The 27,664-nt window shown below is 39.5% G+C and overlaps 3 protein-coding genes across 4 annotated transcripts in view; all 3 read right to left on the bottom strand.

Moving 5' to 3' along the window:
- LOC140952472 (WD repeat-containing protein 3-like) overlaps nt 1–6,012 on the bottom strand; it is a 29,532-nt gene extending 23,520 nt beyond the window's left edge. Inside the window, exons 1-9 of the mRNA XM_073401899.1 lie at nt 5,805–6,012; nt 5,267–5,343; nt 4,558–4,620; nt 3,369–3,438; nt 2,566–2,615; nt 2,238–2,306; nt 2,024–2,102; nt 1,463–1,657; nt 787–891 (exon numbers count right to left, since the gene is read on the bottom strand). Of these exons, the coding sequence (XP_073258000.1) occupies nt 787–891; nt 1,463–1,657; nt 2,024–2,102; nt 2,238–2,306; nt 2,566–2,615; nt 3,369–3,438; nt 4,558–4,620; nt 5,267–5,343; nt 5,805–5,990 (894 nt within the window). The 5' untranslated portion in view covers nt 5,991–6,012. The remainder of the gene's footprint in view (nt 1–786; nt 892–1,462; nt 1,658–2,023; nt 2,103–2,237; nt 2,307–2,565; nt 2,616–3,368; nt 3,439–4,557; nt 4,621–5,266; nt 5,344–5,804) is intronic.
- Nucleotides 6,013–8,287: 2,275 nt separating this feature from the next.
- Nucleotides 8,288–15,669, bottom strand: LOC140952463 (uncharacterized). The gene is made up of 8 exons (XM_073401890.1): nt 15,522–15,669; nt 15,312–15,385; nt 12,892–13,023; nt 12,053–12,137; nt 11,144–11,249; nt 10,622–10,686; nt 9,933–9,994; nt 8,288–9,527 (listed from the first exon to the last, which is right to left on the bottom strand). Exons 1-8 carry the CDS (start codon nt 15,550–15,552, stop codon nt 8,946–8,948), a joined length of 1,137 nt encoding a protein of 378 aa, XP_073257991.1. The 5' UTR covers nt 15,553–15,669; the 3' UTR covers nt 8,288–8,945.
- Nucleotides 15,670–19,318: 3,649 nt separating this feature from the next.
- Nucleotides 19,319–27,664, bottom strand: part of LOC140952448 (transient receptor potential cation channel subfamily A member 1 homolog) — a 28,707-nt gene continuing 20,361 nt past the window's right edge. For both annotated transcript variants that reach the window (XM_073401883.1, XM_073401876.1), the window contains exons 16-21: nt 27,244–27,365; nt 26,633–26,843; nt 24,742–24,948; nt 23,121–23,189; nt 22,014–22,181; nt 19,319–21,390 (exon numbers count right to left, since the gene is read on the bottom strand). In XM_073401883.1, the coding sequence (XP_073257984.1) occupies nt 21,208–21,390; nt 22,014–22,181; nt 23,121–23,189; nt 24,742–24,948; nt 26,633–26,843; nt 27,244–27,365 (960 nt within the window). In that variant the 3' untranslated portion in view covers nt 19,319–21,207. The remainder of the gene's footprint in view (nt 21,391–22,013; nt 22,182–23,120; nt 23,190–24,741; nt 24,949–26,632; nt 26,844–27,243; nt 27,366–27,664) is intronic.

Genomic DNA, 27,664 nt, shown 5'->3' with positions numbered 1-27,664 from the left:
AGGTAGGATGTGCAAATGAAGTCATCCATTCTTTAAGTTAGAAAATAATTGTAACGATTAACAAATGTAGACTTTCGTTCTTTGAAAGATTTCGTTGATTTATAACAGTTACAAAATCTCGATCTTCAGTGGACGAGACTGACACGCATGCTGCCGGCTGCCTTATGTCTCGTAAAGGAATGGATATTCATATTTAGCGCAAAGAAAGAAAAAGGTCACTGATTTTTATAAGCTAAGAAATTATGTAAACACTCGTTTAGGTGTCGTTCGCATTTTTGTTTTTTGCTCCTTTCGTTTTTAGTTCCACGCGATAGAATTCTTAGTTTAATATAAGCTGAAGCTTTAGAAATTAAAACAAAAACATTTAGACATGTTTGCGTGTATTTTCCATTAAAAATAAATTAAATTTAAGCCTTTTATTTTTTTCCCGGAAATCCAGGCGGGAGGGGGGGTCTTCCACCTTGGAAATCCAGTTGGGAGGGGGGGTCTTGTGCTTCAGGAAATCCAGGTGAGAGGGGAGGTTAAAAAAGGACCCCATCCGTCGGGGGGGTGTGGATTTTTTCTGGAATAACCCATTGTAGCCATATGATAAAGGAAATTAAAGCTTCAAGAAATTTCGGCAAATATAAAAAGTTTATGTTAATTTCTGTTAACATTAACATTTGGTTGGTTGTTATGGAGTTCGCTAGGGGAACACGCATGAGCATCCTCAAAATTTCTCCTTTCACCCTCAAAAAACCAGTACCTGCTACACAGGCTAGACTCTAACAGGAATTTTACACTTACCAGGCAGCCAAGAAATGTTTGTGATAAGTCAGTCATTACTGATACCACCCTTTCATGGCTGTGACGAAAAATGGAGCCAATAAGTGTACAGGACAGTTGGCTTCCCTGAAATAAAGATAAATACTAGAGACTTACAACCTAAGACAAAGTCTATAATATGTAATGGAAACATACAATGTAATCTGCATGGTTTGCTTACGGAGATTGGCCATTGGTGTAGAAACTGTAATTTGTGAATTTTGCGCCAAAAAAAACAGACGACTAGAGCTTTCGAATTTCTTTGAATTCCACCAAGTTTTCAGGTTCATTTTGTACACTGTATGTTTGCAACCAACATAGCGCTGTTATTACTTTTTGGACCACAACCACAGCTTGCTATAACATTTTATTAGATATTCTACCATTATTTTTTGTTCAATATGGAATCCTAGCATTTGCAAAATATTTCAGCGTGTAGATAACACTAGATTGCATTCAAGAGTACTTAAATTTTCAAAATTTTTCGGGGGGAATGCCCCTGGATCTCCCTAGCATGTCACACCTTCGGCACTCCCAATGGGTTCTAAGGCGCTGATAATGTACTGTACACTGTATCTCCCCTTAATATGCTCCACCACAGCTTACAAATGGAAAAAGCCTAGGGACACTCCTGTTAAAGGAGGTGATTGCTAGATACCTCAGCTGCATCTTCTTGGGGTTCATCATGTAACCCTGCTTCTTCGGCACTGCGTTTGCTGTTTTGTTTTTCAGTGTCTTTTGTTGATTCACTTGTTTCATTCTCAGCAGAACTTATTTTCCAGACTCTCAATTCACTATCTGAGCATCCAGTGACCAACCTTCTTTCATCTTGGACAACAGCAAATCCCCACACCTTCAGAGAGAGATATGCAGAGACATACATTGTTGAGTACATGTTATTGTGATACTCTTTCAACCAAGGCAAAAAATATTTATCAACTCATTAATATAATATTATTAATGAAGCTATTGCAACATGAAACTGTAAAGTCTTCTTCTTCTTATAGAAACGGACGCAAAAAATTCCCTGCTACTTTTTAGCTAAAAATCAATCTGCGAGCCAGCAAGTGTGAGCCTAACTAATAGAACTTACTATGCAAGCCTATATTTCTACCCCTCATAATCTTCCTGTGGTCCTATCCAGTTTTGCATGAATATACACGCATAAAATACACACAAATGCAGACACAGTTATACATATGTACATGTAGCTCCTTACCTCACTTCTGTGCCCAACAAGAGTAAGAAAACAATGCTGAGTATCAAGATCCCAGAACTTTACAAAGCTATCTTTAGAGCTGGGAAAAAAAGACAACAAACTTACTGCATAATTGACAAAGTATTTAAAAAAACATAAACATTAGAAAAAAGAAGTATTTACATATGCAATAGAGATGAAATGGTATTAAGTGTCATCATGTTTGCAAACACACCTTGTGATCAGGATGTTCTGGCTTTTCATGAAATAACACTGTGTTATTAATCCCTTGTGGCCTTTAAATCTATTTGTAAATTTAAAATGATCAAATTAATAATAAAACAACCAGGAGCCTTTCTATTCTCACAAAAGAACAAGGCATGCATGACATGGAAGCCCAAGTGTGTCTTTTGTTATTGTGTTTGCAAAAACTTTCTGTGTTTTACTAGCATTTACATGTGCTTTTCCTATGATCACTGAATTTACAGCAATTCTCTGAAAATTTTAGCCTGAATTGTATTGTCCAGGATACTGTAACATGCATGTGTACAGTGTATACCTACCGGTATAAACCAGCCTCATTAACAGTGTCCCAAACTATGACATCAGTATCCTAGAAAAGCGGGAAAAACAAGAGAATAAAATAACAGTAATTTGGTACATGAACTTGCTTGCCAATGGAAAATAAGGCCCCATGTGACTATGTTTCACACAGTCAAAAACGAGGTTAATTCAGTGAGATCTGTGAACAACAATGAACAACATCTTTAATGTATATCTATCCTGTAATGATATGTGACCTATCTGTGATAATATGTGACCTTCTCCAGGAAAATGCACCCTAATGGTTTTCTTTAGTAAAAACTAAGGGCTAACAAACAGCTTGTTAATGACTTTTCTAACACCTTGAACTGGTTGGCTAATGTTTTGAAAGAGTAGGCAGAAATTTCTAACAACTTACAATGTTCAAAAGCTTTGAACAGACTGCCTTGATTTTCCTAATGTCTTTTTTTAACTTTTCTAATGGGCAGACTAACGGCTTCATGATGAAAAAGCTATTTAACGGATTAAGAGAATGGTTCATGCAAATATTAATTAAACACTTTGAGTAACAGTTTAATATCATTCCTCTAAAAGAACAGGCCCATCCTCAGTGTAAAAACCTGCAAAACAGTTACAAGTGATGGAAAACAAACAAAACAAAGTCAACACAATGAAACCCAGGAAAACAAAAGGTGCAAAACAAAGAAAAAGTTCACAGGTTCTTACACCGAAGTAAACCTAAAAAACAGGATACAAATACCATCAAGTATATCATTAAGTCCACTATCTCTTAAATATAAGAAAGAAGAAGCCATGAGATTACCCTTGATCCAGAGACAAGCCTTCCACCAGAGCCATCAAACCTCAGAACAGACACTGCTGACTTGTGGCCGCTATTGAAAGAATAAAAAACATGTATCAAACCCTAGTCCAATAAATTTGTTTATACAAGTTTTAATGAAGATCTGTCAATACTGAGATAAAAATGCTTGGTTTCCCTTTTATTCTTTGCACACCTACAGACTCATCTTTCAAGTTAATGCTACATCATTTTACTCTCACAGGCTTGAGACAATAATTTATCAATACCAATGGAGCTGGAATTGATTTTTTTTGTGGGTTACACAACAAATCACCTATCGGATGGTCCCTTAGAAAACTACATTGTACAGATGTACATGTAGTCAATTTTGTTTCCCACAACACTAAATTCTTTACATGTGACAAAAAATGTTCCCAGGGACTGGTCATTAATTTATTATTTATTACTTCACATTTTCTCAGAGTTATTTTGAAACCCTAAATAAAAATATAATACTTTGGGAACAAAAAGGGAGGAAGGGTGGTGCAGTGGTGAGAGCACCTGCCTCCCACTTATATGGCCTAGGTTCGAATCCTGGCGTTGACGCCATATTGTGCATATCGTTGACGCCAAGTTTGTTGTTGGTTCTCTCCCTTGCTCCGAGAGGTTTTTCTCCAGGTTCTCAGGTTTTCCTCTCTCCTCAAAAACCAACACTTCCAAATTCCAATTTGATCTGAAATGAACGGACACATTTCAAGGAGTTCTTTGGGAACTCCTACAGTTGTAAGTTCTCCGTGGGTACACAAATTACAAATTTTACCATTATTACAATTTCAACTACAACCCTGAAATGTTCAGCTTTACTACAGACACCCTAACTATTATACCTCAACTACAAGTGTGTGTTTTGGGGTGTCCTGTTTGATGGCCAGGATGGAAACAGATTGCAATGTTGCAATCATTCAATATCTTTGTTTAGATTTTCAAGTATGAGAAAAGATGGATGAGACCAAAAACATGTCAAACTCACCATGACATACATGTACTAAGCCCTTTCAACGACAACCATTAAAGCTGATGACATCATTTTTAGTGCTACAGGAATTGCGATTTCACATGGTTGTGTGTTTAGAGGATTTTAGGTATCAGTATTTTGAGTATACAATGCACATATAAGGGAGTAAAAGTGATGGTAGACTGACTGATTTACCTGAAGGTCACTTGACAGAGGCTATCTTGTAATTTCCACAGTTTGACTGTTCCATCTTCATATCTTAAATCACACAAAAAAGACTATTATTCATCCAAATATTTCTACATTATATGTTTCTCCAGATTGGCTCAAGTGCCACAGCTCATTCGTCATACATGTAATAGCCAGTTAGCATTCACTATAAAATGTGAAAGACGTTTGCGATATGTGAAAAAAATGTTAATATTACAGTGTAAAAGCCAGAAAAATGGACAGTAAGCTACATGTAGTACCCCTGAGGATGAGGTTACATGGTTTTGGTAAATCAGTACAAAATGGCAAAACATTTCAAATGTTTTTCAAAGAAGAAATAGCCAAACTAGTACTACGTAAAAACATAGCAACAACAGCAAGAATGCAAGTTAACGCATGACATTTGCTATTTGGCCAACAACTGCAGAAGTAAACATCCTTTAGTTTACATGTATCTCCTGCACTTGCTGAGAAACAGACAAATGATGACCAGAACTTACATTGACCAAGGTAAGCATGTTTTAGCTTGTTTTTAAACTAGGAATTATTTTGGGTGAATAATAAAACTTGTAATTATTGGATTGAACTTTTGCATGATCTGAATAATAAGAGACCTCAGAGGGTGTTTTCCACCTTAGCTACACCCTCCTTCATCACCATAATTTTAAAGATCACACACATGTATGTGCCTTACCCAACAGCTAAAACTTGTTGGTCAGGGCTGACTTGTAGAGCAGTCACCTCATGTTTGTCACCCTTGAGCATAGCAACCTGTTTAATTTTAATTTTGCAAAAACAAACAACAAAGTAAAGTTTTACAAAAAAGATTATACGTCACTGGACGTCTCAGAAAAAATTAATAAGAGGTAATTAATAAATATAAAAATGAAGATTTTTTAAAGAAATTAGAAGAAATTGGACGTCAGATCAAAATCTTATTGACTTTGAACTGCATTTTTCTCAAACTGTGATACTGTGATACCAATGGCTTCATAATGTGGTTTGAAAAAAAGGTTGAAACGTGTATTCCAATTTTGTTGATCAGAAGTAAGCTTAAATTAGGTACATGTGATTTGTTGTATAGCCCACAAAAAGGTATATTTTTAACTTGACCCTCTTAATACGGACACCCTGATAATAACGACACATTCTATGGTCGACTCAGTGTCTTTATTAACGGGGTTCGACTGCATCTCGGCCGAGCAAGGACTTCAAACTTATTTCACACTTACCTTTTCACCTCTCCTGACATCCCAAACAATGACGCTCTCAAGCGCCGGGCATGCTGCATATTGAATGACTTGCTCCTTTGAGTTGCCAGTCCTTTTCCTGATGAAGACAACGTTGGCCTTTAGACTGCAAACAACACCAAAACAAGCGGATTGTACATATCTGAGATAAGCTTTCGTCAACACCATATTTTTCCACGTGAAGTTTTTGCTTTGGCAGTCTTTGTAACCTCTCCTAAGTCTGGAAAGAATCAACTCGTTCCAGGGATCACGGACGACGGGCGGGACGCATTTTTGGACGCGGGAAGCGCGGGAAACTAACTACTGGTAGCTGCAGCCAGCTTCAAGATGGCCGAAAAACCTTTTTGACTTTTTCAACGTTTCCACAGTTATCAAAAGGAGCTGTGTCACGAGATTTAGAAAAATTCAAACAGTGGTACACAGCAAATACAAAGGGAAGCACGGATGGACGGATTGGCGGAAATTGATTGCAATACAGTCGAACCTATTGTCCACACTTTGGGACAGAAGCGGGGACTGAAGAAAGTGGCCGTTATGGGGAGGTAGGGGTGTAATATGAAAATTTTTTTAAGGGAGTACCACGTGTTTATTGTGCTACGGTTCTTGCTTACTGTATCCCATAATAGTAATCCAATCATATATAATATACAGAAATGAATACAACCTCGTCCCAAGGCGAAGAGCGCGCTGGGGACGAGGTTGAGGAAGTACTGACCGTCTGAGATTCAGGCTACTTCTGGAAGGAGATATCGAAGTTTTCGATATGGAGTGCCGGCCCTGGCCTGTGAGCCTTGTCCTAAGCATTGCACCGACAAGTTACTGGGCTTTTTTGAGTATATAAGGAAAGTTCTATGGCTTATTTATGCCAGAACTGGAGGTAGTCACGTACACGGCTTTAAGAGTCCTTTAATTTTACAGGTAAAATAAAAGTCCTTGTACAGCGGGAAACTGAGCCAAGGGTCAGTGTAACCGCATTTAATTACTTGGTAACAAACTTGAGTTTTATTTAATAAAATCTGTCAATGTTGTTTTTTTCTTCAACAACAACAATAATCAAAGTGGAAAATTAGAAAAACCGCCAAATTTCTGAACCAAATTACGTCGGACATACATTACATCGTAATTAAATTACATTGAAAGATATTGAGATGCATATCATTTTCATCTGATACAGAAGCATAACCCTGTTCAGGGTTATACGCCGAAGCCACCAGCTACCAGCGACTAAATTTTCGCTAGGGTCTCTACAAAGACGACCGAAACAGGAAAACAGGCCTGAAAAGTCTCTGGCACCCAGAGTACTAGTCAAAATTCCTACGGACACCTCTGTCAGACAAATATCTAGGATGGCCCAACCGCTCTTTAATAATTTTCTTTGCCTCTCTGTGAGGCAGACACCTCTCTAAGGTACGATTTTTACTTGCGACTATCTTGCGTGACTAGCATACGTCATGACTTCACGACAGGTCCGACGCACGACATCCATACGACACATGTGGATGTCGTAAGTGAGAATTGTGCGCGTGTGGATGGTCGCATCCTCGGAGACCCAGGCGCAGATAATGGGGGCGAGAGAAAGTCTAAACGGGCGGGAAAATATGGCCCGTTTAGACTTTCCTTCGCCCCCACTATCTGCCCCTGGGTCTCCGAGGATGGGATGGTCGAAACTCACAGTGAACTCATGATGTATGCTAATCGCGCACTATAGTCTTGAGCAAAAATCGCACCGTCTAAATCGGCCTTAAATTAAGACGAACAAATTTTTTGTCTTGTCAGAGATAGCTGACTGTAAATTCAGTAAAACCCCCCGACTAAGAACCTGTTAGGCTAAAAGTTGCCAGTTAAACCCCCTCTATATAAGCCCCTGTTTAGCCTAAAATTTTAAAAAAATTCTTATCAGTTTCTAAAATCTATACAAAAAATTCTGTGCACTTGGGCAAATAAGTCAACATTCAGCATCCTCTTTGGAGACACAGCTGCCTTATCACTCCAATTTGCAATGTAAATGCCAATGTTTAAAATCAACCGAAATTGTTATTGATACAATAAATTTATTAGAATGGATGTATGTTAAGTTCTGAAGAAGGACTTCAAATTTCTTGAGGTCAGTGCATTAGTTTTTCTTTTTATGGTCATTTTTTACATAACTTCTAATTTGGATTCAGATTTAAAATAAGGAATAAGCTGTACAACTAAATATTCTTAGCTATACTGTATTTTTTTCTTCAGAATATAAGAACCTAAATAACCTAAACTTGTGCTAACTACCATAATATAAGAACCTGTTTAGGCTAACTTCGGAAAATCCAGGTTCTTGGTTGCAGGGTTTTACTTTTACCTTGCGGCAAACTTCTCTTTTTGAAAGCAATGAGTTGTTGCGGAATTGAAAATGATTTGTAAAATTTAATAAACCAGTTTTATCATGACTGTTATTTCACTTGTAAGACAGAAACAAAAATACCATATTTCCATCCAGTGACAATGACCATCACTATTTGTATTGCTCCCAAAGGGTGCAATCAATTCAAAATAATCATTTCTTCCCCAGAAGTTGAAAACCCAATATGAATAATATTTTTACAATTCATATCAAACTCTGAAAGCTTACAGTCAAATAATGACCTAAAAATACTAATAACAGACCCATGCAACGTAAAATTTTGTTCCCTATCTATGGAGTCATTGAATGGAAACAAGCTATGGTGTGACCATTCAAATGAAACTTGTTCAACAGTAATCTCAATGTTTGGTAATAAGTCAATGTCAATTACCTGACTCAACCTTACCACCATGAGAGAGGGAAGAGAAATAATCGTAACATTCCAATGTGAATTATTACTTTCATTTCTTTTCCTTTCTCTCATTGACATAAATACCTCAAACTACTTTCTCAAATAATCTGAGGTTAAACCAAAACTTTGCTAGCATTTTTTTTTCTAGATGAAACTGGCCTGTATTAGCTTGAAGCTGCATTATGGCTTATTAACACCGGATTGTCCACAACTCAATTATCTGCCAAAGCAGTTGCTATACACTTAAGTTATGTGGAATACGCCTAATAAAACAATAATATTGTCTTAACAGAACAGAAAACAACAGCTATAGCAACATTTTTCAGGAACATCAAGAAACCACAAAAAGTCTTCTACAGACCAAAGCAATAATAGACACTGCTAACAACCAAAGAAAAATTAGCGAGAACATTCCGCTTTGTGATATACGCGGTTGAGTGTTAACAACAACAGAATGAGTCTGTGGTACATCTCCTGCAACAGATGCAGGCTGGGTATTTTGAGTTGGAAAAGACTGATTGGTAGCAGTTCTCTGACGAATACCACCAGCTCCTGCGTTAACACTACTGTTCTGATTGGTTGCTGGAGCACTTCCAGCCTGACTTGATGAGACGGTATTGTGACTAGTCACTGGACCTGCATACGATGCATAACCCTGTGCAGCTGAGGGATTTGCAGTCATCATGTTGTACATTGGGTACCCTGTGGCATAGTAAGGGTAAGCTGATTGATATGCAGCATAGTATTGAGGAGGCACACCCATTGAATGAACACCCCATGGTGAAGCTCCAGTGGGCAATTCTGCCGTAGAGTTCACTTGACTTGGTGCTGAAGTCTGTGGTTGGCTAGTCCCACTGCCAGAAGTTGGTGTTTCTGTCCTTTCACCTGTTGCTTTTTCCTTTTCATTCTCTCCCTGTAAGAAAGTAATAATGATAAGTATGATCTTAATTTCACTCCTTGGAGAGTGTTTTGGCACGATATTAACTTTTAGATCTGTGCACAAAAACCTATTCATGCAATGTAATACCCTGGGTACCAGAGGTTCTTTCTTACGTGTGCTTGCTGCCGGCCAACAAATCTTCAGCCAAAGGCTAAAACCGCAATCAGGTGACACTATAAAGACTTACCGAAACCCAGAAACCACACATGAAAAGTCTCCAGCAGCTAGGGTAATAATGTAAGCAATCAAAAACCTCTTCAGTAGAACTTTTATATTTTTGTTCCTTTAGATAATTACAGAATTTGACTAGTGGCAATGTAAGGAGTTAAAAGAATCCCCCTTTGGATTCTAAGCATAAAATATGCCAAGTAACAGTACCTTAAAGGTGATCTGTGCTGCTAACTCAGCTGCTTCCTTCTCAGCTTCTTTACTTGATTCGCCTACAAAACAAAATAATTGCAAAATTAGACAAAATGTCTATACTTCACCTGTGGCTTAAGAATAAGCTACGAGACAAAAGGTAACTTGAAGATGACGTTTCAGCCTAAAATGATTAATGCAGACACTTCTAGTAAAGAGTAAGACACTTCAAGTAAAGAGGTCAAGATCTCTATTGCTATGACAGAAAGTTAACTCAAGGTTTTTTTGCAAAAAAAAGTTGCTCAGGGTTGTGGAGAGGTGGCTGATAGCAGAGGTTACAATGTATTTTAAAACTTCTGTAGGCAGGTGTGAGCTGCAGTACAAAACCATGCAGTTTGCTACATACATCAGTACTACAGGTACCTACAGGTACTAACAGTTACCAAAAATTTATTGACTGAGAGCAAAAAAATATAGATTCCCAGCTGACCTGACTCTAAAAAAATTTCTTTTGAATATTAATAGGCACAACATTGTTTGGGGGGGAGGGAGTGGGGGAGGGGTGGTTGATTTCTTTCCCTTTGAAGTATTGAGTGGGAAGTGCCCCTTAGGGAATTGTTTCTCAAATAATTTTTAAAACCAGATATAGGTATATAAACACAGCTATATCATCTTCAATCATCAAATTATGGTTAGAACCTGCCTACCAGTGGTTTCTAGTAAAACAGTCTTTATACACACATCACAGCCATTACATTTCCAGTCTATTGATCTAGAATTAAAAAACATTGTAAGTCTCACAAGACTACTTTGGAAAAGGAGAAAAAGCTCCTTAGATGTTATCCCTAAACTAATTTTTAAATAATTTTTTTCATTGTTTCTGGAAATGAAACAGAAACTTACAAAGTTACAGCCAGCCATTTTAATCTTTGGAAGCATCAAATACATTTTATGTATTATTTTCTTACTTTGTGAGACCTCTGTCTCCCTAGATCCCAGGGGAGGGGAGGTACTTCCTTATAAGAGGCTAATGGGGATATGCTGCTGGACGGGGGTAGGGGCTCTGAGAGGCCAGAGGCACATACACAGCGAAATATAACCCAAGTAATTCCCGCTAGGCCCTAGATGTGTATGCTCTAAATGCTCATGTGATGTTCTAAAATGTAATTTTCAAGTTGTGGTAGACAGGTAGTTTTAATTATAAATTTAATATAGTACATGCTCCTTACTTTTTAGCCAGGACCTTTCTTTCTTGTGGAGTGTAGTCAAGAGACCCTATTGCTCCTGCACCCTGGGTTGGCATGAATCCAATTATTGCCATAAGCACAGTACGAACTGTCAATAAGAACACACCCATAACAACAAATTATGTATTATTACCCTCCCTCAGAGAATGTCTCTTCGCAGCAGTAAATTTGGATGGCACCGTCTATCTTCAATTTTCCAAAATTTTGCATACATTAAACTGTTTTTTTTAAAGTAAATTTTGGTTGAAAGTGACAGTTATCATTATCTTCACTTAACAGTCAGTATAATTCCTTATGGCTGCACTTAATACACAGCCTTACTCACTGCACTGTCCTTCACTTCTCCATTTTTTTCATTTTCTGTAACAATAACCACTCAATCATCCAACACCAAATCTCAAAATTTGGCCAGGCCAGCTTAACCCATTCTCCCAGAACTGCCCGTAACCGCCCATGCAGATCCTAAAAGCTTTCCTAATCACTTTTCCCACCAAAACGCAGCCTACAGAATGCCCAGCAAAGGAAAAACATGACTTAGGCAAGAAATGCAAAAGAAGAGGGAGGAAGAGAAGAAAAAAAATAGGACTGCTGCGTCACTTTTAAACCCAAAATTGGAGAAATTATCTCAAAATTTTGCTTTTTACACATGCCCGAGCTTTGGAAGCTAATATTTTGCATCTGGATCAAAAGGCCACCAAGAGTATGACCTGCATGTAAACAGCTTTGCGGTAAGTTTTAACTCTTTATAGCCAGACAGAGACCAGAAAACAGCTGGACTAGCTTAAAATGCAGTTTTTCAGAAAAAAATTCCCCGGAGTGAATGGGTTAAGTCTTTTAGTCAAACACTTGAGTTTCAAGCACAGTATACAGTCACGATTTCAGGACACTTACTGCTCCATGATGGCTGCCAAGTTTCAGGATGATGTGCTGACATGCTAAGGCAAATTTTCTTCCCAACTTCAAACCGACCATTTGGCTGAAGACAAGAAGAGGGAATAATTTATAGCTTTCAACCATAAGTGACCAAGAAAAAAAAAATTTTAAACAAAGTTGGGATATGGTTAGCCGTTTGTAGCAAAATTCAAGAACATAGTATTTTCATTCAAGGATTTATATTTGCATTCAACAAATAAACATTCATTCAACTTCAATGCCATGTACTTTAATTCAACACAAATATTCATTCAACTTCAACTCAAACTATTTTTCTTCAACACAAATATTCATTCAACTTCAACTCAAACTATTTTTCTTCAACACAAATATTCATTCAATTTCAACTCAAACTATTTTTCTTCAACACAAATATTCATTCAACTTCAACTCAAACTATTTTCATTCAACAAAAAAATATCCAGTCAACTTCAACTCAAACCATTCTTCTTCAATACAAATATTCACACATAATTTCTGCAGTCCACCATTTCTCAAACATTTTCGTGGGCAAACCATTTGTGGCATCGTTAAATGTTGGCTGCTTTTTCAGGCCAATATTCACCTCCCCTGTGGGAAACAGTTGTATACTCAGGACTATCATTAGTAGCTGGCTTCTGTAAGAACATTACTGAGCTGTCTATTGTAGATTTTAAATTGAGTCAACCATAAAAAAAGAGGAGGATTTGTAGGGTGAATGCCTGGCTACTTTTCCTGAGAGACCAGCCACTGACAGTCCTGTATACCATTGACTCTAAGAGAGTGAACAGAATAAGTAAGTTTTAATTTAGACTCACAGTTAATAACATGATACTGGGTGGCTTCATGGGGTACTCAGGAGGCAATGTTATTCTACCATGGTAACGTCCACCTGCAAAATCGCTGTCGGGGGGGCCACGCACAGTGAAATGCCACTCAAACAAATTATCCTGCCAATCAACAACATATCTTGAGTAACCAGACCATATTGTGGTTCAGTTCTATCCTTAATGCAAATTAAATTTTTCTTTAGGTTGCCTTTCTTGTATGATGATTACTGAGATGATAATGATATTCAAACAAGCAAGATATAATTTTTACTAGGATTATAGGGTTAATTCATAACATATATCATGCAACATTCTTTGATGATGCAATATTAAACTACAGAACATTGGTAAGTTTGAAGCTAAGCAGGAATTAAAAAAAAAAACATGAGAGAAAGGATATAAGAATATAACTATCCCACCAAACTGACCCAGGTTTCCACTTTGCCCAAGTTTGTACAATTAGTTGGTCAGGTCTATTGTAAATAGGTGCTGCACAAGGGATGTTGCTACAGAAAGAGCTGGCTGCAGGCTAATTTGAAAAACATGTAGTACTGTGTCATTCACAAGTGAGAAAATTTATGTAACAGCAGCCCCAGAACATAAGCACCACTCTCAATTAAGCACCCCACTGAAAAGTAAGAAAAAATTACTGTGCATTTCACAAACATGCGAACTTTGAATTTCAAAAGCCAACTGACGATTACATGTTTCGCTGCCATCAATCATCTTAACAGACCTCTTAGGAAACAACTTTACTTTAACGGGTTCAAAAGGTTAAGTGATTGGTGGATTTCAATCTGTTTTGTGTGTTTCTGTGTTTCAAAGTTTGTTGCTTGTGATCGTAATTATGATTGACGGCAGCGAAAAACGCAATTGTGCAGGCGGCTTTTGAACTTTAGAGTTCGCATGTTTGTGAAAAGAGCAGTAATAGGCATGTGTACATTGTAATTAGGCAGTCTGATTTTGGTGCATATAACAGATAGATTTTCATGCCTACACCAAAAGCTATACAGTATAGCATAAAGGTAAAGTTTGACTGGTTTCAAACTTTGCATGACAACATGCAACAGGGTGTGCAAACAGATGCAACATATAACATCCAACAATGCTGGGAGTTGCTACAGCACAGAACTGGAACAAGCTGTTCACACACATAGAACATCAAGCTAGGATGGTTGACCAAGAGAGTTTGGTGAACTAATTCCCAGTTCTCAATCCCTTGAAACTTCCATCTCAGTGGATTACAGTCCTCGCTTCTGTTTATTCATTTCCACTACTGACAGTCCAAATACTGCACAAAAGTGTGGCACAAGACTTATCCAATATGCGATACTTCACTTTCGAGATTGGTGCCACTGAGCTTCACAGCAGCTTTAAGGTACAGTGTCAACATAGCCTAAGATTACAACTGAACATGGTCCGGTCAAACCTAAGTTCCAGGTCTTAAGCTTAGTCTGAGCATCTGTCCTGCAGGAATTGTCTTAAAACAAGTTTTTTTATACTGCCCTGATCTTTTCGTATTGGATCATTTTTGTTGTTGATGTTGTTGTTCATGAGAGATTTGAATGCTTTAGCGTGTGTTTGATTGGGAAATCTGTATTTAGATTTTAAAATCCCGATTTCAACACTGAGATCATGCTACATCATCCATTTTTACCATTCGATTGGGAAATCTGAAAAAGGATTTGAAAAACTGTCCTTAAGAACAGCAGTCTTACAAACGCATGCATAATTAACAAAAAGAACACCACTGTTCATGAGAACAGTTTTGCAAATCCTTTTTCGGATTCCCAATTGAACGGTAAAAAGGAAATCCATGAAATCCCGATTTGGATTTTTAATTGAAATCCACCCTGAGGACGGATTTCTCAGAGGTGAAATCCATTTTCGGATTTCGTGTTCGATTGCAAAATCTTAAATTTGAATTTCAAAATCAACATCTGGATTTCCCAATTGAACGCAACCCTAGTAGCATGTATCTGGATTGTTGCAATCACGATACTGAACACTTTGCCAGCTACATCAAATTGGGCTAATTGCATTCCCCAGCAGGTCGAGGAACCATTGAATTCTTCAGGGATAAGTTTATAAAGATTGAAGATTTCTTTAGGGGTTGAGTAATAATGATGGAATTCTTTGGGGTGGAGCTTTAATTTTTTCGAAATACTTCATGGGTAGGACCCTTATTCTTCAGGGGTAAACCCATATTTTATGGAAGTCTTCAGGGGTGGATGCAAAAGTATTTTATCTTCAGGAGAAAGAACAAAAGGTAGGTCCTTAACCGGGGGGGGGGGGGGGGGTACAGATATTAAATGCAATAGCCCATTCTGCAAACTTTTCAGATTACCTGTGTATTTATAAGCTCATTATCAGCTTGTGTGAAGTGTAGAATGACGGGAACTGCTTACCTCCAAAGGCTGGGCAAAATACAGCTCTGTCGGTTGACTTAGTTCCTTAGCTTCTCTCATCAAGCGTTTGACGCCTATTTTGGACGAAAATAACCAAAACAACACCTCGAATTACCACATGAATGTACGTCGACAGAAACTTTAGCAGATCTTTTCTTTTTTTCAGAGCTCGTAAGGACGGTTTTTATTCCTCCTCGGATTGACACTTACCTGGACTTCGTAGATTATATTTTGCTTCCATCTCCTAACTGATCAGAAAAGGAAAATTTACTGATGAAACAAAGTAACTTATAGAGAACCTTTCATTTTCACTTCCCAAACAAACTTCCTTCCCCCTGCATACGTGTCGAACACTACGACCAACAAGTCAGCGAACATACTCGACCCAGTCTTCCCGTCGTGTATTTGTCACGCAATGTATCACCCGCAGTCTTGAGCGAAGGTTTTTTTTTCTGTTTGCTTTCTCCATGGATAATAGAAAGTCTTTCTATTATCTATGCTTCCTCATTTCTTTTTTACATACTTCATCAGTTTGTCCTTAAACATCCGACGTTCCATTCGCTGGGTGGATAACTGAAATATTTTTGGCTCAATTTTTTAGTTTACATCGGCACGTTTTCCAGGCACCGCCTTATTTTACGATAAATTCTGGGAGAAAACGCTCTTTTCTCAATGCTATTTTCTTTGCTTTCAGGAGAAACGGTGCGCTATTTGACTTGTATGATCTAGATGGCTGGATATTGGTCGAGCCAATAAAGGCAACCCAAGGCCAAACCAACCTTCTTGACTATAAACAATCTAGTTGATTTACAAACTTTTTTAGTAGTTGGGCCCAAGAAAACTTTTTCTCGCGTCAAGGTGATGTTGCACGGGACGATTCGCAGCGACGATTTTCGGCGCAATCCAGCGTTATAATGTACTGGAACTGAATGCTGTAACCATTCGAAACATTGTCGCAACAATGTTGCAACGCTGTGTTGCGCTAAAAATCGTCGTTGCGAATCGTCTCGTGTAACATCACCTCAAAGAGCGGGAATTTCGTGCAAGATGGCACTGGCCGGCACATCGCTAACTCAGAACAATTTTATAAAATGATTTGTCTTGATCTTGCCCACCAGCGGAGCCAGCCCTATAACAGGGAGATAGCGCTCTGACCGAAAGGGATACCTTTTCAGGCCTCCGCGTCGATCCGGTATATGAAAGGCAAGGATTTCACAGCTCAAGTATATGAAAGGGGTATGTGAAAGGGTAGGAAAAGCTGTCTCTTCGGTGTCCAAAAAAGCCCAAGAGGCCTTGCTAAAACCAACCTGCGATCAGGCGTTTTCTTTTTCCCTCTTCTCCCAAACAAAAAGGGAAGAAGGACACCTGATCACAGGTTAGACTAAAGGATGCATTTTATGTCTATGAAAAAGTCGAGAAACCTTTCTTGCTTCGTTGTTTATTCATCATTTTCAAAGACAGCGCCTTTACAGCGGTTACTTTCGGTAAAGGGGATGCAAAGTTCTAAACTTGGTTTGTGAAAGGGGTACCATTTGTCAATAAAAGGTATACGAATCGGTACCTTTTCCGTCAAAAATGGTTGTATAGAATATAATAAAAAGGGTAAGGGGTTGGACCTCGGGGCGGAGCCTCCCCTGATAAAACTTAGTTGAATATCCCTGCCCCTCAAGACAATAACACGAAAATTGGCTGTTTCTAATACGGACTTCAGACAGAAGATATTTAAAAGCCGTGAACTATACGTAATTATTACGCAAAATCGCAATTTAGTTTCTGGCAACTTCAAGCACGACTATCACGTTGCGTTCCATTAAAAATTTTATTTCTTTAACGGCCCCTAGTCATAGAATGTTTTTTGCTATCACCTTAATAGTCTATAGTAGGTGATAAAACGAAAGGATGTCTAGTCAAAGCTCGGTACGAAACCGCGCAGGTTCGCGCGGAAACCAGCGTGTAGCTAGCCTGTTCCAGGCTCCGAGATGGTGGTGGAAAGTCGTTCAGTAATAAGAAATGCGAAAAACGCGCCACCGCCCCCTTTCCCAAGTGGTGCGCGTCTTATTTTCGCTTTGCTCGTTTTAATACGTTCCCACTATACTATCTGAGAGCCTGGCACAGGCTAGCATGTAGCCTGCTCGACAGACGCGCGCTCGAAAGGCCGGGAGGCTAGCAAACTTCCAGCGAAAACTCGCCTTCTCGTGCTTGCGTTATAAAGACTCGTAGCTCGATTATACCCACTTACAATAACTGCTGGACTATATCACGCATTTGCACGAAACAAAAAACGAATAAAATAAATAAAGCAACCAATTAGAGAACTGCTCAGAGCGCGCGCATCCTCTTGTTACGTTCAAGCTAATTAGTTAATCACGTGATTCAAATGCCCTTCGCACAAATATGCAGAATTTTATAAGAGAAGCATGTAACAAATAATCAAGTAGTGCGAGCGCTTGCAACATGTTACCAAGTTTATGGAATCAGAGTGGACATTCCTCTATGCTTCACAGGCTTTCGGGTAGTAATGGAAACATGCAGATTTCCACCAACAAAAAATTATCGCCAGAAACAAGAAAAGCGCAGCAGAGGGTTTTAGACTCGATGCTTGATCCTTGTTCCGTTGAAGGAATGGCAGCGATGACAGTTCAAGAGCCATGCAGGTCATCATGTTTCGCCAATCTTCAGAAACTTCGGGCTGAAATATCTAATGAGCCCGCGGTTGCAGCCACAAATAATTTTGGTAAGACAAATAAAATAATTAATGTTAGGCCAACAGAAACTGTTACGGAACAACGGAAAGATAACATCAACACACCAGAACAAGAGAAGGATAGCCGCCCGCTAAAATCTCTTCATTGGAAGGCACTTACTAGGTCCACAACAGAATACAAAAAACAACACAAGTGCGAAGGAAATTCTTGGACCTGTGAGAAATGTAGGCGTGTCAACGAAATAAAGAAGGCCACCGAAAGGTTTGAAGCAAAAAGAGCCGCTAAACAAATACTGCAAGAAAACAGAAGCAACATAAAGATCCGCAACGACGCGGAAAGTGACGAAGCTGCAGACAGAGAGCAGAAAATCAAACGAGAAGAGCGATTTTGCAGAATCTCTGCGCCTAATGCGCGAACCGTGGCTCAAAGGTCAAAAACCGCTCCGGTCGAGGGTGTTAGCTTCTTTCCAGCTGGTGGAAGCTTAAAATGGGCCCAGCCTGTCCTTAGCGAGATGCCAAAGGGTGTGCTTACAGGACGCCCTATAGACAACGACAGCCACACCGAAACGACGGTTGATGAGGATATCAAGTTAGAACGGGATGAGCCAGGTGCTCCAAGCTGCATGGCTGAACTGAAGTTTTCGCGGGACTATTTAGATGACGAACCTGATTTTGAATCCGAGAAGATAGAGTCGTGGGAACTCGCCCCTAGATCCCGAGCAAATGTCGTGTTTATCCCGCCTTGCTGGTGTGAAGAGATGTATGAGGCAGGCGGACCCCCTGAACCAAGAATTCGAATAATCGACACGAGTGATGGCGATAACGATGCTTCTTCAAACACTACTGAGGGTAGAGGTATTGCGTCGCTTCGCAAGCTTCTCTCAGGCAAAACTCAAGCTACAGAAGTCTTACAGCTCCGAACCACTGGGGATAAGGAAAGCTGGAGCGATGTTGTCATAACTTTAAAACAGTTGGACGAAACGGATAGAGTAAGGTTTGAATGCGACTCTGAGGAAAAATCTCATTCTGAGGAAAACGCACTCTGTTAAATCTGTTAAACTGCCGTAACTGCTTTGCAGCAGTAAGCTAAGAGTCTTTTTGGTAGTAAACGAATGGTTCAACTTACGCTTTTCTTGTCAATAAAAAAGAATTAAATAAGAAATACTGTGCAGTCATCTTTGTCCATTAACCATTTAAGCCACGAAATAAATAACGTACAAATTCTCTAGAATGATCTTCATACATTTCCTTAAAGAATAATCGAGAGAATTTGCTTCGAGATCAACAATTAATGCAGTTTACCTAAAGGTGATCATTTTATTAATTCTTACAGCCTTTTCTTTTTTTATACTGTTGACAAATTATTGATGTTGGTCACTCTTGCGACTTTTTTAAGGTTAAACCAGGAGAGCATAATGGGTCAGAAAGCGAATCTCAGGGCGTTGGCCGGGATATGCGAAATTCACTCAAGTTATTTTGAGAGGTTGTATTTTTACGGGTCTAATTCCTGAGACGTCCGCATTTTTGATTATTTGCAATGTCATCAAGTAGCCTCAAAGCAAACAATGCAGAATGTTGTAATGCCGAAAGTTGAATTCTCTCTTGACAACATTGAATAAAAGTTTGCAGACCGATTAATTTCAAGCGTTTTATTGGTCTAAAAATAACTTGGGAGAAATTCTCAAATCCCAAGGGCTAGCCTGGGCGTTTCCCGCCCGGCGCTTTTATTCTCTTTCGGCTCAACAGAATTTGCGAGTTGTTATGGTAACTAACTGTCATCAACTCGTCCTGGAGTGACGTAACAGGAACGATCAATGGACTTTACTCTCAGAGACGAAGCATAGAATACAATCTAAACCTCCTTTAAACACCGCGGGTGATGTGTATAAATAAGTTACGATAACTATTTCTGAATATTAAATAATTTAGAAGCACAAAGCACAACCAACGCTACTTCCGGCATGGCATGATTGTTTTAAAAACTGCACAAAAAAAGGCTTACATTATTCAGCGTATGCAGATAACTACAAACTACCTTTTGTGATTTTCTCAACAAAAGACCACAGTTAAACCTGTATTAAGCGAACCTGTATTAAGGGGTCACTTATCAAAGTTCCGAAATCATTTCCCTCAATAACTATAAAACTGACCTGTATCAATCAGTCACCTCCCTCCTATTAAGCGTTACTTAATTAAGTCCCGGGAATCATTTCCCTTCATTACAGTAAACTGAACTGTATCAAGAGGTCACCTTCATTTAGCAGTCGAGGTCACCTTTTCTCAGCTCCGAACGAGATATTCTCGCTTTTACCTCTATTTAACGGTTACTTTGTCAAGAAGCACCATTGTAATGCAAAAGATTCACTGTGTATGACGTTTAGTGGTCTTTAACTTCCTTTCTTTTGGCACAAGGGATATTTAGCTTTGACCAAACGTGAGGTCAAGTTGGCTGGATATACGCCAAGTTTTATTTTTGCGTTCTTATGCACCCTTTGCGTTCTTTTTGAGTTCTTATGAGACGAAGTCGAGGTCAATAAAAACGCAAAAAAGAACGAGGCCAATATACACCCATCTTGACAGAACAAGCTTGGTCAATAAGAGATTTATTACATGGCCAAAAAGAACTTTTTCGTGCGGTCAAATACTACCAGAAATCAGTTGAAAAAAAGCAAAAAGAGGCATCTTAAGGCCTGTATTGTTTGAAGTCTTAATAACGCCAACTACCTTTCAGTAATCGGACGTTTGTTGGCATTTCCTCGACTATTGAAAAACTTTGTAAGTTTACGACTTTCTAAACCGCAACAATTTTGCGAAACAATTTTCTGACCGCTGTCTACAGGGTGTATCGCTCTTTCTGAACCTACGATGGGCTTCTCCTAAAACCAATAGATAAAATCATCATCATTATCATTCAAGAATCCTAACTAGAAATTTCATAGAAACTAGACAGACTACCTACAAACTTGATACATTCGACTACCGCATTAATGCTCATTTACCTGTCAAAAGAGGCAGTATTATTGATATAAAATATGTCAAGGCATTATTTCTAACGACATAGCAGTAAGTGCAATTAGTAAAGACAGTTTAAGGCAGTCTCAAAAGTCTGCTTAAATTGGTCAGCAGTATCTTCTTTGAACGGAAGGTTTTGAGCCAGCTATCCTACCGACCAGCGGTAAAATGGTCAGGTGATCAAAACAGCTGATCATCATCATCGTCGTCTCCTTCCACGATAGCTTCCAGTTTCTTGACGATTCCCCCGAGCATCTTGTGCAGTTCCTCTTGATTACACTGCATTGTTTTCAAGCGGCTTTTCATAGTTTCCACAGTTTCTTGAAGTGCCTCAGTTCGATCGTTCAACTTTTCGAGAGATGACTAAACCGAAAATAAAACGAGCAAACAAGTTGAGAGAGGAACATTAATAACGTCACAAGTCTGACTGAAAACTAACCACTCCTGAAATGCCAGGAGCGAAGAACGCCTGGAGTCCTTTTTCTACAGTCTAGACACCTAACAGCTTAAAGAGTAAATGGCAGGGAATTGTTTAAGACTGTTTTTGGTCTTAAAATAGGTTTCAATAACACTTTCTTGAATTTTGGCCGTCCAAAAACTGTTTTTGCCCTTCCGAAAAGTCCCAGAGACTGGGAACGAGTAAAGGATCAAAGAAAGGCTGATGACCTCATGTGACGTCAGCTTATTTGCTCAGCCTTCGCTTTCGATTCTGGTCATTACTTTGTGTTTTGTGTATTTGACAGTAAGAAAGGTATAGCGAAGCAAACGAAGATTCTGAAGATGACTAGGGAGTTGTCGATAACGACAATCCTTCGCATTTGTCGCTATCTTGTTAATTATTCTACATTCTTGCAAATCACTCAACGTTATACCTGTTATTACTTGAATAGCGTTACTTTCCGTAATATACAAACCACAAACACTATACAACCCGTAATCCCTTGCGAAAGCGATCAAAAGAACTCTGCAATGCTTCTCAGGCCTACCTTGTTTGGTTTAAGAGCAGTTTTGACATCTTGCGCTGAGACGGGTGGCATATACCAGTAACGCTTAAACCCCGTGTATTGGTTTGGCCGAATGACTTCTCTATCCGGGAGAAGTCTCTTCCTGAATTTTCTCGGCAACGCTTTTTCTACGTCCATCGCTAGGTCAACCTTGAAGCAATCAAAAGGTAAGGTTATGATGCGATGAAAAGAATTGAGAGGCTACAACTGACCGCGCAACAAATTGAGAGCAAAGAAAGTCGGTGGGCCGGGGTCACTATATTTTTAACCTGTGAATTTTCAGCCGTATATTAGCGATTGCAGCGGCCGCCGAAAATTAGAAGGATTTGTAGGCTGGGTCTAAAGTACAGGTCACATTCCACAGGTCAAGAGTACAGGTCACTGCTCCATCGCTAAATTACCAAGCCACACAGATTCCCCTCGATCTAATAGACCATTTGATCGTGGTAGAGACTCAAAAAATTCCTCGAGAGAGTTGAATTTCTCATCATCTCATCTAATCTCATTAAATTTTCGCCCAAAAAGTTAGGGGGCGGGGTACGGGTCCCCCTCTCCACTCATACGGCCCTGTGACAGGCCAACTAATGCAAAAGGCCCATTTATATGCTATCTTGAATGGTCAACGTTGTGAGCCCCCAGTGCATGCTTAGAAGAGGGCTGCAATTGCAATTAGACTGAAGCATACAAGTTGTTAGGCGCTCGCCTAATAGAGCGGTTTTCACTTGACTGCCGAGCCAAAACCAAAGTAAATACACTAGCCAACCAAAGGGCGTAGTAAAACCAAAACCACAACCAAAACCAATAACTTTCGACAGTCAAGTGAAAACCGCTCTAAGGAACCTAAGAACGCTTACCATTAGTCATAACTGGGCGACCAGACCAGTCCACTCAAAAAGGGAATTTAATTATTAATCAGGACTGTCAGCCAGATCAGTCAACTCATGAAAGTCACGCAGTGATGAGTTTTTTCGCGAAAACTCCCGCGAAAAGCCCATTTCATTTCAAAACTGACAAATCCGGCCAGGCATGAAGAATTAAGAATCAAAGATCAAATTATCAACCGGACAGTCAACGAGACAAAGTACATACCAACATAGCTTGCCGCTCAAGGACTGCCTGGTCTTGGACACCTTTAATGTCATCTACAGCTAAACCGATCTACAGACAAAATGAATTAATAAGCATATTGAGGGTTCTAGTGCCATGAGAGTTGAAGCTTCGTCCACAGAGCTCTTATGCTCATATATAATCCACAAAGACAATACAAAGATCTTTAATTATCCTGGCAAAGTGTGTTCGCTTCAACGAGTCGAGGTTCCTTTATATCATGGTTTTCTACCATATGTTTTACTATTGCTGGGGTGAAGAACATCGCATCGTTCGTTATACCAAAGACTTCGTGAGGTTTTACTGTATAATTAGCAAGCATCGAATGAGGTTGAGTATGATGTGAAGAATTATGGAGATCGAGGAGGCTGTTATCCACCGAGGTGAAGGCCGAGGTGGATAACAGCCTCGGGAATCTGCATAATTCTCCATATCTGTTGTTCAATCAACAAGCTTACCTCCTAGACTTTCTTCTAAGCTTTGGCCTATTTCTCGGCACGGTTTCAGGATATAAGCAGATGTTTTTTTTTTCTTTCCGATACTCCTCATAAAGTAGATAACATTTATCGAGCAATATGTTTGCGTATTCTTCTTTTGCATTTCATCTGTTTAGTTTTCAGTTTTCGTCAGAAATTCATCTGCGGTCGCCGCGCCTGGAAACTAGGCTGATCGATGGTCTATTGTCCATTCCGCCTCGTTTCCAGGTAATCGATCAACCTCGTTTTCCAGTCAATATACCATCGAATAATATACCACTGATCGAATCTATGGTACATTGCTCGCTTTTTTCAAATTTGGTCAATGCTGGTTAGTTATGAGGGATTAGGCGGGGGCTTTGAGCCAATCAGAAACTGCGAAGTAGTTTGAGTGAATAATAACGAACGATACACTTCAGTAATAACAAAACATATGGAAAAGAACCTCGATCAGTATAACGAAACCTTGATATAGCGCAAACTACACGGTAAAATGGTCTATTTTCTTATTATCCTCAAATTGGCAACGGCCGTTCACGGACTGGAAATCTTCGCCGGCGACGCAATCGAGAAGAACTGGTTCGCTCAGATTACATGACCCAAAAACAAAAACATCAAAACAAAATGAGGCAAAAAAAGGAACAAGTCAGACGAGAACAGAACAATAGACTGTCAGGGCTGTCATATCTTGCTTGCCCGGGGCCACTTCTTGCTAGTCTTGGGTAATGATTTAGTTAGAGGATGACAAGCTGGACTTGCCTTGCCCACTGGGCAATTAAGGTGAGTTTTAAAGTTACTTGCCCAAGCAGGAAAATCTACTTGTCCTGGACTAGTTGACAGGACATTTTTTGAGCCCTGTCAAGGCCTGTAATATGAACGTCCCCCAAAGTCAAAGACATTTAAACACAGTGACCATCCTTTGAAGAGCTTACTCCCTAGGTATCAAGAAACACCTTCGCACCTTAGGAATAGAACCAGTGTTAGACCTCATATTAATACAGAACGCTTCAAAAGTAGCTTTTTTAATAGATTAATTTTTAAGTATAACTTAGCTATATTTTTCTGATGAATAAAGACAAAGCATAAAAAGTTAATGCATGTGAAATGAATGTCATAAAAAATCTTACCAACAAATTCATCAAGATGAGAGTCATGATAATCAAGAACACAATGAAAATAAACCATGTCACTCCAGGAACTTTCTGCTCCTGGTTCGGGTCCTGGTTCGGGTCCTGGTCCTGGTCCGGGCTGTTAAAAATATTGTCAAAATCAAACTCTCCGATCATCATAACTCCTGTTTTCACGATAGAACGGGCTGGATCTCGAAATGCCGGCTGAAAAAAATATACATATAACAGATCAGCAGGAGATTATTTTGCAAAAGCAATGACTTGTTGCTTTGTTGTATAAAGAGCTTAATTGCATGATATGATCATGCTGCTTCTATGCAAGCTAGTTAATGAAATTTTGGAAAATTACAGCACTTTCCAACCCAGCACTCAATTGACTAAAAAGTTAGTATAACCCCTTCAGAAATTGCAAAACATAACAGACAAATACAAAATGCAAAAACGGGACATGGACGAGGTAAAGGTCAAAGTTAAAGGTAAAGCTTTGATTATAGTCAGGGGCACCCAACGAGAATATAGTTCAAAACCACTTAAACATAGCATTAGTATTTAAACGGTGGATATGGGCATATTTTTATCCCCTATAAATTTTTCATCTGTTCGGATTTCCTAGCTGAAAGTCTAGTGATCCGAAAATTATAGGGATCAAAACTTACCTTTTCGAAAATTTCAGCCAGAAAAAAGGCTCCCGAAAATTTTAGGTGACCTTTTTAGGGTAAAAATCCGTTGAAAATGGGCAATTTTACCATTTTTTAGATGTTCGAAAATCTTAGGAGAGACAGGCAAGCAAGAAATTTTACAACAAATGTTCCGAAAATTCTACATCTCAAATCGTCTTCCGAACAGATATTTTTCCGAAAATTGTCGTTGGGTGCCCCTGTATAGTGGAAGTGTACTTGGCGTTTCCAGCTAGTTAATAGGAACTCCACTCAAATAAACAGAAATAAATAATCTGAATGAATCAAAACATTTTTAAAAACCCAACCCCATCTGACAGGAATCAATCAGTTTTGCTATTTATAAGCTTGGCCGAGGAATTAAACTTGGGGCTACCTAGTCTGCTACACAGCCGTTTTTAGTGTCGTCACGCAACGCTCCTCCCCACTATCGGCTGCTGAAAATCGAACCACTTTCCTTTCCCGCGATTAGCCAATTAGAATTCATCTTTGATGGGAGCATGCGCATTTATTGGTATCCAACACCTTGACGTATTCGTTTTCAAAAAAACTAGGTCCATCCTCACGGAGTGCAGAAAACGGCGTTTTAAAAATCTCGAATCTGCAGAACGTTTAGCCTGTTCCAAGCGTTCAGATAGTGGAGAGCGGTGCGAAGTAAAGAAAGCGATGAAAAGTAGAGGGGGACTGGGGAGAGAAGTGCGTTCCTTCTCTCACCTCTCCTCCTCCCTCGCTTTTATTTTTTCGCGCTCCTTTTTACTTCGCACCGCTCCCCACTATCTGAACGCCTGGAACAGGCTACAGAACGTTTTAAAAAAGATGTGTTTTCGAGATCATTTGATTAATACTCGTAACCAGTTCTCTTGACAACGTATTGTTAGGAGAAAATTGATGTTGGTCACCATTGGGACTTAAAAGGGTTAAGAACGGTAGGCCAAACCGGAGGAAATATCTCCGTTTTCAGTGGCGGATCCAGGGGAGGGGCCTGGGGGACCCGCCCCACCCACACCCCCACTTATTTTGAAACCAAACTAAGGCCCGAAGGGCCGATAAAAAAATTTTGAGACCGCCCCCCCCCCCCTTATCTCAGGGTCTGATTGACCAGCCCCCCTCCCTCCCCACCCACCCTTATCTGAAGGTCTGGATCTGCCGCTGGTTTTCAAACAAAAACAGATACGCGTGGACGGGACCTAAATGAGGCCCATGATACTGACCTGCTGGTCTTTCAACAAGGTGTAAAAGGCCAAAGCAAAAGCTACCAGGAACAGCACAAATATCAGGAAAAACTTCGTGAATGTATACATTATACTGGTAAACATCACAACGTATATTCCAAGCCTGGGAAACTTTCTTATGAACAACACCAGGGCCATCCACGCACAGAAAATTGATAATGCTCCAATGGTTTGTTTGTCTTCACTGCATCTGTGGAACACACAAGAAAATACATAAGACAGCGTCGTCTAGTTTCAATAACACCAACTTTGAAAATTCCACTAATTTTTTTTATCAGTGCCAAGCAAGTGAATAATAATGGGCAAAGTTTAAACTAAGCAGGTATTTGAGCACAGCAGAAACTAGTCATCATCGTCTAAGGTCATGGATTGCTAGGGCGCTTATTTGAGTTTGAGTGGGAGTGGGCGCTTATTCGAGGCTGGGCGCTTATTTTAACGTTTTCTGCCTTTAGGACGGGCGCTTATTCGAGGTGGACGCCAATTCGAGGTTGGGCGCTTATTTGAATAAATACGGTATGCGAGCAAATAATTATGGGGAGTTACCAGTTAAGACTGGGACAGCTTCACTGACCCATCAGTCGAAAAATTACCTGTTTACCAACGGAACGTCAAATTCATCCGCCACATAAATAATGGCCAGCACGTACACAGCCCACTCCAAAAGGTTTTCAAAAATAGAATATTGTCTGCGCTGGTAAAACATTTGGAATAACTGAAAGAAAAAAATAAAAGGCATTCCCATGTAACAATGTTAATCTAAAACATGAAAGACCACACACAGGAGAAAAGCCTAGTACATTTACTACTACGCCGGGGACACAGGCGAATCGGAATGAAAACATCTGTGACTATGATCTTCCAACAGGGTTTGAACCGTCTGCTTAACATTCCAGATGCTCTACCACTAAGCTACAAAAGACGCATCAAAGCGAACGCCAATGAACTACGTTCATATGACAGACATCCTGGGACAGGCAGAGGAAGGTATACTCTGTTTTATTACGTTTCCTG

Source organism: Porites lutea, chromosome 1 (genome assembly GCF_958299795.1).
Source record: "Porites lutea chromosome 1, jaPorLute2.1, whole genome shotgun sequence".
NCBI lineage: Eukaryota > Metazoa > Cnidaria > Anthozoa > Scleractinia > Poritidae > Porites > Porites lutea.
The sequence above is the reverse complement of the archived record's forward strand: the minus strand, read 5'-3'. Positions and strand labels throughout refer to the sequence as shown.